The 12351-nt window shown below is 39.0% G+C and overlaps 1 protein-coding gene across 1 annotated transcript in view; it reads left to right on the forward strand.

Annotated features, from left to right (window-relative positions):
• The window catches only part of tubgcp4 (tubulin, gamma complex associated protein 4), a 106740-nt gene that overhangs the window by 61681 nt on the left and 32708 nt on the right, over positions 1-12351 (forward strand). The window contains exons 6-8 of the mRNA XM_051920218.1: positions 504-583; positions 11567-11768; positions 11984-12149. Of these exons, the coding sequence (XP_051776178.1) occupies positions 504-583; positions 11567-11768; positions 11984-12149 (448 nt within the window). The remainder of the gene's footprint in view (positions 1-503; positions 584-11566; positions 11769-11983; positions 12150-12351) is intronic.

Here is a 12351-nt window from a genome sequence, read left to right on the forward strand (position 1 = left end):
GCATTCACCATCACTGGTCCGTCAGCACTTTCTGGTGTACCGGAAGCACTGTCCTCCAGGGTTCAAGGACCATCCAGGTGCCCAAGAAAGAATAGTGCCGCAATCCCAGTCCGTCCTTCCTCCAGGAGTCTTGGCGGGGCAGGGTTCCTGGCCATCTATCACTATATATATATATATATATATATATATATATATATATATATATATATATATATTGATATTGTGGCAGGCGGCTGGCGTCCATGCCCAGCCGGGACGCCCCTGCACACTATATTCAGGGGGAGCAGCAGTGGACACTATAAATAGTTTTATCTGTTTTACACATGCCTCCCGTGTCCAATCTGTGTCGGGCAGGTGCTATGCAGCATCCATCTTATATATATATATATAACCCAATCATCAAACGATAGACGTGCAGTGCCAGAACAAGTTTTAAACTACCAGTGGTAACTTGAAAAGCCATGGTAATTATTTTTTTTTTCTTTTTAATATTTAATTTATAGATACACGGATGTCAGATTCTAGAGACTGTTTACAAACATAGCTGTGGAGGTCTCCCCCCAGTACGGATGGCATTGGAAAAGTAAGCTTGCTATGAATATGTTACCTGTAGAGATCTTGTTTTAAATAACAGTGGAAATTAATTACATGTGAATAATAATATTGAAGTATTTGAATACTCTGTTATTTAACAATATTAATAGTGTAAATCTATCTCAAAGTGAAAATGAAATTCTGGATTTCTTTGCAAAACAGCTATAAATATAAAGTATTCTTTAAAGAGCCTCTCCTACTTAGTAAGGTGAGTCAGAGTCAGGAGTTGAGAAGATAAAGGAAAGAACAAAAATAGGTTTGCAGGTTGTGAAAATTAGAGTATTTTTTGGACTAGAGGCTTCTTTGTTGCAGTTCTGGGTTTTAATGCAAGACGTGTGCTAATTGTTATTATTGCTGGACTGCAAAAGTCAAAATAAAGGGTTCACCTTTGAAAATTTGGCCTCAATGATTCAATGAGACTCAGAAAGCACAGATTAAGCCTGGCCTCTAAAGTCAAAGTAGATTTTGCTGCCTGTATAAGATAGAAGGACCTGCATTATTCAAACAGGAGAATGGAACTGTAAAACCTTTCTCAAAAATAAATATAATAATTCTCAATGATAATGTAATTATTTATTTACAGTGGGTACGGAAAGTATTCAGACCCCCTTCAATTTTTCACTCTTTGTCATATTGCAGCCATTTGCTAAAATCATTTAAATTAATTTTTTCCCCTCATTAATGTACACACAGCACACATACCTCAGTGCAAGACACATGACAGCCCGCATGGAGTTTGCTAAAAGACACCTGAAGGACTCTGAGATGGTGAGAAATAAGATTCTCTGGTCTGATGAGACCAAGATAGAACTTTTTGGCCTTAATTCTAAGCGGTATGTGTGGAGACAACCAGGCACTGCTCATCACTTGTCCAATACAGTCCCCACAGTGAAGCATGGCGGTGGCAGCATCATGCTGTGGGGGTGTTTTTCAGCTGCAGGGACAGGACGACTGGTTGCAATCGAGGGAAAGATGAATGCGGCCAAGTACAGGGATATCCTGGACAAAAACCTTCTCCAGAGTGCTAAGGACCTCAGACTGGGCCGAAGGTTTACCTTCCAAAAAGACAATGACCCTAAGCACACAGCTAAAATAACGAAGGAGTGGCTTCACAACAACTCTGTGACTGTTCTTGAACGGCCCAGCCAGAGCCCTGACTTAAACCCAATTGAGCATCTCTGGAGAGACCTAAAAATGGCTGTCCACCAACGTTTACCATCCAACCTGACAGAACTGGAGAGGATCTGCAAGGAGGAATGGCAGAGGATCTCCAAATCCAGGTGTGAAAAACTTGTTGCATCTTTCCCAAGAAGACTCATGGTTGTATTAGCTCAAAAGGGTGCTTCTACTAAATACTGAGCAAAGGGTCTGAATACTTAGGACCATGTGATATTTCAGTTTTTCTTTTTTAATAAATCTGCAACAATTTCAAAAATTCTTTTTTTTGTCTGTCAATATGGGGTGCTGTGTGTACATTAATGAGGGAAAAAATTAATTTAAATGATTTTAGCAAATGGCTGCAATATGACAAAGAGTGAAAAATTGAAGGGGGTCTGAATACTTTCCGTACCCACTGTATATAAGATTTAAAAAAAAAATCAAAGAACAAGAATGTCAAAAAGTTTGCCTAAAAGTCATACCAAAAGAGAATAAAAGCCAAGTCCATAATCCCAAAGCCAAGACTGGAAGAAGAGCAAGGATGCAGAAGCCAGAATAATCACAAAAAGCTCTTACAGAAATCCAGCATATCCAAAATAAGTCAGACAACTATAGTATAAAGATGAGTGCCTCAGTACTTTAAGTCCCTTATACCTTAAGAAAGGTTGACCACAGTCCACACACATGCTATGTCTGGGAGGCCTATTCACTGCAACGTGATTATTTAAAACCAAATATATATATATATATATATATATATATATATATATATATATATATATATATAACAAGAAAGACAATTAAAATGTTAACACAAATGACAGAATAATAAAATATTTTTGGAATAAACAAAAAGAAGGAAAATAAAGCCAGGGAGGAAGCACTTACAAAACAATAACACTTGGTTAGGGAATTGTTCTTTCAGGATTAGACGTGACAGTTCTTCGGGTACATCAGAAACACTTCTGGATCTGATGGATGAAAGTATGGAGGTTGTTTCCCAATAGCTCTTTACCGTGGTCCTGGAGATGCCCAACACACCAACTACTTTTCCTATGTGGCCTTGTGGCTAGCCTGGAGCAAATCTGAAGATATGCTGCCACCTATATATATATATATATATATATATATATATATATATATATATATATATATATAGTGGAACCTCGAGATACGAGCACCTCTGTATACGAGAAATTCAAAATACGAGGAAAGTATGAGCGAAAAATTCAGCTCTAAATACGAGCATTGGTTCGCGTAACGAGCCACGAGCCAGGCTGTGGGTATAGCTCGCGGCTTAGCAAGGGGGCGTGGTAGCAGTTGCGAGCCGCGATCTGCGGTGTCTGCGTTTGTCACTTAAGTGCACAGGTGGGAAACTGCCCACATCCATGATTGTTCCTGTGGCTGATGGGCTGCAGCTGCCATGTCCTCCCCGCATATATAGAGAAGCGCGAGCCGGTTAAGGGGGAGAAAAAGTAAAAGGAGAGAGAGAGAGAGAGAGAGAGAGAGAGAGAGAGAGAGAGAGAGAGAGCGAGCGAGCAGGCAAGTGCAGGCTCGCGTGTAGCTGAACAGGCGAGCCAAACAGCTGAATCAGGACGGTGTAGAGAAGGTCAGCTGCATTAAGTGTCTCGCCTGTTGCAGAGCCCGCAGGTGAGACGCTAACAGAGAAGAAGCACCGGGGATTGTCATCTGTTTTTAAAGACTGCTTCTTGTTGACGTTTTAACCTCGTGTTAAAAGATTGTTATTCTTGTGTATTTTAAACCTCCACTTCACAACTGTTTTAAGGATTATTTATTTAAAGATTTATTGAATGCTCTACTGCACTTTGGACACCTGTTTTGATTCTTTTAATAATCAGTTATATTATTTACCAGTGTTATTTATTAAAGGTAGACTACAGTATATATAATTTATCAGTGTTATTTGTTAGGAAAATTGATTTTTATGTTAATATATTTGGGGTGCAGAACGGATTAACTGGATTTCCATTATTTTCAATGGGGAAGTTTGTTCTAGATACGAGAAATTCGCTATACAAGCTCAGTTCTGGAACGAATTAAACTCGTATCTAGAGGTTACACTGTATATATATATATATATAATATAAAATGATGCATATAGGATGCAGGACTGTTGAGTCTAAAAAGTGATTGACCCTAGAAGGAAGAAAAGGAGATGCACTACAAGTTCTAGAAGATGAGCCATCGGAGGACCTTACAGAGTTGTCTTCACTTCTCTTTGCAATTGGGTGCCGCTTTGGATGAATTTAATCAACCCTGGTAAGTTGGGCCTATCTGCACTTTTCACAAACTGCCAGGGCTGAATTGACATTTAAGGACTAAGCCTTGACCGGCAGCAGCTGCTTCTGGACCTACTGTTTGATTATCAATATTGGTTCACTACCTGTTCAGCTGAAACTGGGTGAACTCACATGGTCCTGCATGACATTGATATTGGAGATGGTGGCCCATCAAACAGTCACGGTGCCTTCAAGTGGTACATCTACTCTTACTAAAGAAATTACCAAGATATATATTGTTGAGCCTTCAAACTCTCCCTGGTGCTCGCCAGTAGTACTTGTGAAAAACAAAACTGGAGACTGGCGCTTCTTGTGTCGATTACTGGAAGCTGAACCAGGTAACCAAGAGGAAGTTGTACTCTCTCCTGTGGATGGATGAGGCTCTTGATCTACTGGCAGGGTCTAACTGGTTTTCCACCTTGAACTTGTGGAGTGGGTTTTAGTGGTTGTCTGGAATATATGTGTGTGTGTGTGTGTGTGTGTGTGTGTATGTGTGTCACTGTGAGTTTGCACCTTTCCCCCATTTCGCTATAATAGCGGAATGGCTTAATTGGTAGATAGATACTTAATTCATCCCAAGGGGAAATTCACATACTCCAGCAGCAGCATACTGATAAAGAACAATATTAAATTAAAGAGTGATAACAATGCAGGTATACAGGCAAACAATAACTTTGTATAATCTTAACGTTTACCCCCAACCCTGGGGGGAATTGAAGATTCGCATAGTGTGGTGGAGGAATGATCTCCTCAGTTTGTCAGTGGAGCAGGACATTAACAGCAGTCTGTCGCTGAAGCTGCTCCTCTGTCTGGAGATGATACTGTTTAGTGGATGGAGTGGATTCTCCATTATTGACAGGAGCCTGCTCAGTGCCTGTTGCTCTGCCACGGATGTCAAACTGTCCAGCTCCGTGCCTACAATAGAGCCTGCCTTCCTCACCAGTTTGTCCAGGCGTGAGGCATCCCTCTTCTTAATGCTGCCTCCCCAGCACACCACCGCGTAGAAAAGGGCACTCGCCACAACTGTCTGATAGAACATCTGCAATATCTTATGTTGATGGACGCCAGCCTTCTAAGGAAGTATAGTCGGCTCTGTCCTTTCTTACACAGAGCATCAGTATTGGCAGTCCAGTCCAATTTATCATCCAAATTTGTACAGTATGTAAATGGGTGGTGGAAAAAGGAGAGAAGGAGCGCAGAGCCAAGAGAGACGCAGATGCTATAAAAGGAAAAGGCAAGAGGGAAAGAGATTGACACAGCATGGAAAACGTCAGGTGAACCTGGGTTCATTTCAGGTCAAATTATTTTCCCTTTCTGGTGAAGGTATTCGGGAGAGGACCTGATGGGCCAGCACAAGGGACTGTTGATCTGTAAGTTTTCCGGAACAGGAGGTATGGTTTGGCGCATCATTCCCCACCACTGACTGAGATGGTGATCCCTGAACTGAGAATATTTAAAGGACTACGAATTTATTATTTTTTTCTTTTTCTCTTTCTCATATTTATGTATTAGTGGCGTATGTGTTTAAGTGTTTTGTGCTGTGATTTGTGTGGGTTGGGAAGCGCTGCAGTGCGATAATATGTATATAGGGGTTTTGTTAAGTGTGTGTAATAATCATTTTTTAACTTAACTCTGTATTCACTGGTGTGTTTCTGTACTTGTGGTGGTGTAGCAGGAAAGTAGTGTTGGTTGCTCGCGCCCCGAATTATTATTTATTATTTATTTTTCTTTCTTTGCTGCCGCCCTAGGATGGCAGCGCATATAATAATCTTGCCTACTCGAGGAACGGTACAGGGTACTGTCATGTACAGTAGAACTGGCTCAAAATGCATGCGAGAAAACTGCTTTTTCAATTGGTGAGGGATTATGGCATTTCAAGGTATTTCCCTTTGGATTGTGAAATGCCTTGGCCACATTCGAAAGATTAATGAACCAGAACCTGACTAGATTGCCTCGCACTGACTATCTTGTCTATTTGGATGAGATATTGTCTCATGGATCCAGCAGCACTGGAAGCACTGAGGGCAGTTTTGGAGTGACTCTGCATGGTTGGGCCAAAATTACATCTGGACAAGTGTTGCCTGTTGCAACGGGAAGTCACTTACCTGGGGTATTGTGCTTGCAGCCAGGGCATGGCCATGGAAGCCTTTAAGGTCCATGACATCTGAGGGCTGTTTCCTGTAAATGTGAGGCAGGTCTAGGCATTTATGGGCCTGGCCTCATACTATAGACTATTTGTCCTCCAATTTGCCACAATTGCTTCCCCCCTTTATCAGCTAAACTGAGAAGAAAGGGCCTTTTGGTAGGGGAATGAGGAGCAGCAAGCTTTTGAGATAGCCCTCGTGCATTTTTCATGTCATAGTTTTCTCTCTTTTTTGAAATCCTCAGTGACAGGATAAAGGATAGGAAATCTCATACAATTAGTGTATAGTTTAAAAAGGAAACGAATATAGTCATTGAACCCCACTTCCAAAAGTCACATGACGAGCACTCCTCCTTTAACCCATGTGACAGACAGTACACTTGTAGTTTTAGATGGGCCATTGCACTAGGATACAAAGGAGGCAACAAGCTCCTTTATTAAAATTCACTATTTAACGAAAATAAGTGCATGACTTTTAATTTGAAAATGGCTGCAGTATAGTATGGAGGACAATACGCGGCTTTAAAGTAAGTAAATAAATAAATAATTCTTTGGCATAAATAAATAAATTGCTGATACAAATAAATAGATATATAAATCCTAAGCTGTATATTGAATGAATAAATAAGTAAGATTTATTAATTTAGTTCTTTATTTATTTATGGATTTATTCATTTCTATGTTAATGAGGTGGGCAACCCCAATCATTTTCTAAGGCACTATTAGTCCAATGGATTGGCTGATCTGCGCTCCATTAGCTTGGCCTTGCTTGGACACAAAGGAATGTTAACTGGTTTTCTTGTTTGCCAATGACAACTAGTGAAAAAAAATGAAACAATATTTAGCTGAAGGTAAATGCTTTGTAAGTTCTGTCTATTGATGCGTTTTAATAAAGTTAAAGTAAAATGTGTTGTATTAGCCAGCTTTAGGTTATATAAGAGTTAAATGGTAAAGGCTTGTACCTGTATTTGTATTTCTTCCAAACAGCTAGAAAACTGCCTGTGCTTATTGGCTCAATGTCGCTTACTTTCACTTGCAGTGGCCAGTACCTTGCTTGCTTGGACACTAGCACTAGGTAATGACAAGCCAAGGATAGCATGTACTATAAGAAAACTAAGTGCCATTGTTTTAGAAATGCATCTGCCTAAAACTTGAGCCTTGAGAGATGCCTGTGCATCAAGTAACTTTTGTTTGAGCAGCCCAGTATCTCATGTGCGGGTCCTCCTGATTCCAGATTAATTGGTGGGAATCGATCAATAAACAAGTCTCGGACATATGTGTAGGGTAAGGATTAATGTTGGCAAGTTTCAGTCAGTGGGTTTGAGCATTATGGAAGAACTAGAAGGAGGAGAGTATTTTGCATAAATGATAATAAATATAATATAAATGGATGCACATCCTAGTTATAGTACTTGCACCATTGTTAAATCTTTGTTACATTGCTGTGTAACAAAGATTTTTATTCTGCATTCCCATCTGGACTCCGAAACTTTCTTCTTCAAAGAGAGAGAACTTTTCTTCATGACACAGATATCTTTACGAGTATTCTCCCGATCTAATCTCAAGGCTGATTGTATAAAATAATTAATCAATAGCCCTTACATATTTACCTTAAGAAAGATAGAAAAAATATCCTTTAGCTTGTGAGACCTGTGTGCACGTTGAGGGGGTTTGGTGGTGGTGGTAATTTGGTAGGGGGGTGTAAATTCAGTACAACATGCTGCATTACTTTTTTCTTGCATATGCCAGGACACACACCCAGGTCACTCTGATGGTAAAACATCCATCCATCCATCCATTTTCCAACCCGCTGAATCCGAACACAGGGTCACGGGGGTCTGCTGGAGCCAATCCCAGCCAACACAGGGCACAAGGCAGGAACCAATCCTGGGCAGGGTGCCAACCCACCGCAGATGGTAAAACATCATCATATGATATTATTACTTACTTTTCATCCTTGTTACTTTCTTTGTTCTTTCCATAGCTTTCATGGCCTTTTCAAATGCTTAATGTGAATAATGTAAATTTATAATGAATGACACTCATTTTGATCAAATGTAGCTTAACGATTGCAATTATTTTTATTAAGTTTCATGAGGACATATTTTTTCCCCTGTACTCTCTAAATTTGAAGGAAATATGCTGCTGTAAGATGTTAATTGAAAAAGAGCAAGATATTAATTGCTGGTGTAACACAATTAACGGTTAATCAGACAGCCAGTTGAGAAAACCAAGGAGAAAAATAAGGCTAAAATGAGAGTAGCTACAGAGTAGTTAAACTTTGTATTGATCTTGTTCCACTGTTCACAACAACGACAACACTTAGACCCGAGGATCCTCTCCTCTTAGTACTGTACTGCGTAGTGTGGTCTTGGTCCTTAGGTACATTGCAACTTACAATGTTCCCGCTGCTCAGAAACTTCTCTTAGCAACACAGCTAGCGTTTTCCTTGTGGAAAGCATTGTGTGACTAGAAAGAAGTAAAGAGAACTAGTAAATCATTTACGATTGCTTCTGCCTGGGTATCCCTCCTCTCCCCCAAGACCACCCCAGACAATCATAAATCTTATGTATGCATTCATTTATTCTGCATATTTATTTATTATTTTATGGCAAGTTTTTATTTATATTTACCAATAATTTCTTTTTCTTTATTTATGCCAACAATTTATTTATTTACTTGTAAGTAATTTTTTGTCCTCCATAGTACAACCAATGAATATTCTTTATTATAAAGGTCCATGTGCAGTGAAAAGATAGCATTTAAAACACTGTGCAAACACATATTATTAAGTCACTGCTCACTGGGGAAATTCTGGAGGACTGGAAAATGGCAGATATTTTCCCGTTATATAAAAATATAAAATTAATGGAAGGAATTATTAAGGGAAGGATTTTGCAACAAATGACAAGAACAGGAGTTTTACTGAGCAGTCAGCATGGGTTTAGAATAGGGAGGTCATATTTTACCAACATACTGGAATTCTGAGGATGAGGAAGCAACAAAAGGAAACAACCAAAGTGGAGCATATGATAGTATTTATCAGCACTCAGAAAGCATTTAATAAAGTGCCATATGAAAGGTTGGGCATTAAACTGAAAGAATTGGGAGTTCAGGATGTTGCTTTGTTAATGGGTGCAAAATTTGCCTAGACACAGGAAGCAGAGGGTTATGGTGAGAGGAACTGGCTGACGTTAAAAGTGGTGTTCCAAAGAGCTCAGTTCTAGGGCCGCTTCTGTTTTTAATATACATAAATGACTTGGAAAGAAATATAAGCAACAGTTGGTTAAATTTTCAGATAATACCAAGCTAGGTGGATTGGCAGATTGTATTCAGCAGGGGGCTCTCTTTCTCCCTGGGATGTGTTTCTTGATGCAGAACTGACTAGAACCAATCCCTTTTGTACCCATGGTGGAAAATAATTATAAGAGAGAAATATGGTACAAAAAGAGATATATGTGTTTAACATGCTTTAAAACCACAGTTTTCAAACTCTGGAATCGATGTTGCTAGAATGACAATATGTTGCATATAATCATATATAGTATAAGTATACTACTGTAAATGTGTGGAAGACTCCAAGCCGGCTTTTATTAGCGTGGGCACCCATTTCCTTAATTAGTTTAATATCACTTTAACGTCATAATTAGTCATTATAGTGATTATAGTGACTTTTTCTTCAAAACAACACGGGCGTAAATTAACGATTCATTGACAGTGGTACTTCAGTTTACTGGTCCTCGCGGAGTGGTTCTTGTTCAAAAAAGTTTGAAAACCATGGCTTTAAAAGATAAAATTCATTCCCAGAATATTATGCCTATTAAAGCTGGATAGAAGCCAAGGAACATCACAACCAAGTGGGAGAATGCTGACACACAGTTGTCCCATCCAGCAGGGAATGTCAACGGCATGGCAAAGACGTTTCTGACCTTATGCTGGATCCTTGTCATTATAAACACTCTCATAATTACATATTCAGATGTCAGATATGGATGACTACCAGAAGAACTGGCTGTTTGTTAATACCTTCACCTGTTGTCATCATTTATCACAGACTCTGGATTTTTTTTAACCATATTGGTCAAACAGACAGCAGCACTTTTTAAAATAACCTGCTTGTGCCCTTCATGTTTTTTTCTGCTCATTTCCTTAACCTGACTTGTAGCTGTGATTTGTCCGTCTCTCTGGCAGTCTCTGTCTGTCTCAATTGAATTGCAAATCTTTGAAATAAATTTCACAAATCACATTGGCACTAATAGCCTTCTTGCTACACTGATAGTTTCAAATTTGTTGTAAAGTAAAATGTAAATTTATTACATAGGAAATAAAAAATGTTAGGTTTGAATACACAATGAGGGGGTGTGAAAAGTAAAACTATATCTTATGAGAATGATTTAGGCGTTGTAGTGAACTTGACACTATCTGACAGTTTTTAGAAGTCAATAAGAAGGCTAACAGAATGCTAGATTATATAGCACAATCTGTAGAGTACAAGTCCAAGGAGGTTATACTGAAGCTTTTATAATGCACTGGTGAGGCCTCATCTGGAGTACTGTGAGCAGTTTTGGTCTCCAGGCTATAAAAAAGACATTGCAGCGCTAGAAAAAGTCCAGAGAGGAGTGACTAGGCAGATTCCAGGTCTGCAGGAGTTGAATTATGAGGAAAGAATAAATGAGCTGGGCCTTTTCAGTTTAATCAAAAGAAGATTAAGAGGAGACATGATTAAGTGTTTAAAACAATGAAGGTAATTAATACAGTGGATCAAGTTATTTTGAAATGAGGTAATAAAAAATACTGGACATAGTTGGAAACTTGTCAAGGATAAATTTCATGCATGCATTAGGGATTTTTGCTTTTCACAGAGGACCATAGACGCATGAAATGAGCTACCATGTAGTGTGGTAGACAGTAGGACTTTAGGGACTTTCAAAAATAGATTTGATATTGTTTTGGAAAAATGAAGTGAATAGAACTGGAAAGCTTTGTTGGGCTGAATGGCTTGCTCTCGTCTTAATTATTCTAACGTTTTAATCTGCCAAACTTCATACAGGGACTTTATCATCTGAGAAGGGGCCCGTCAATGACTCCATGAAGAAAATGCTGAACTTATGGAACTGTTCACTTTCTGTTTATGTGTAAATAATTTATATTGATTAGTGACAAAAATTTAAATGTGTAGTATTAAGGATTCCATATGGTAATACAATAAAATTTTGGGCAGGTGGGATAATATGTTTTTTAAAAGTTCATTTTATTGTCACTTTTTGTGTCACAGTGTATTTTAAAACTGAACTTAAACTAAACGTTTTACTTCAATATCTACTTGGAGAATGTGCTACATAATATTTATATGCTATTTCTGCCTGCTTAGGATCCTTGCTGTTTGTCATGGTGTAATGTACAAACAGCTAGCTGCCTGGATGTTGCATGGCTTGTTACTGGACCAGAGTGAGGAATTCTTTGTAAAGCAAGGCCCAAGTGCCGGAGGAGGATCTGCTCCCCTTGAAGAGGATGATGAAGACCTGGGAATTGGTGGCCTGACTGGAAAACAGCTAAGAGAGCTACAGGACCTGGTGAGGAGGATGAACAGCTAGTAAATAACTGATATATTAGGTACAATTTTATAATCGCTTGATAATTATTCATCACTGTCCTCTTGGATAATACATTTGTAATTTACTGTTTTATCTTATAAATGAATGTACTGTAGTTCTAAGTATCTCCTCTGCAACTTATGCATACTGCTCTCAAATGTATCCTTTAATTTCCTGGTTGAATCTTTCAATAGCGCCTGATTGAGGAAGAGAACATGTTGGCCCCATCTTTACAGCAGTTTTCCTTACGAGCAGAGATGTTGCCTTCTTATATCCCAGTTCGTGTAGCTGAAAAAATCCTGTTTGTGGGAGAATCTGTCCAAATGTTTGAAAATCAGAATCAAAACCCATCTCGATCTGGTAAGATAATGTAGTTTTTATTCTAATGGCCGTATAGATCAACATTCTAAAGGTGAAACTTTTCTGTTAAAGCTGTTTATCAGGAACCTCGGTTCACGAACGTCTCGATACACGTACAAATCAGTTTACGACCAAAAAGTTTGCCAAACTTTTGCCTCGGTTCACGACCACACACTCGGTATACGAACAAGCCAGTTTCCCT

The sequence above is a fragment of the Erpetoichthys calabaricus genome, chromosome 17 (assembly GCF_900747795.2).
Source record: "Erpetoichthys calabaricus chromosome 17, fErpCal1.3, whole genome shotgun sequence".
Classification (NCBI taxonomy): Eukaryota; Metazoa; Chordata; class Cladistia; order Polypteriformes; family Polypteridae; genus Erpetoichthys; species Erpetoichthys calabaricus.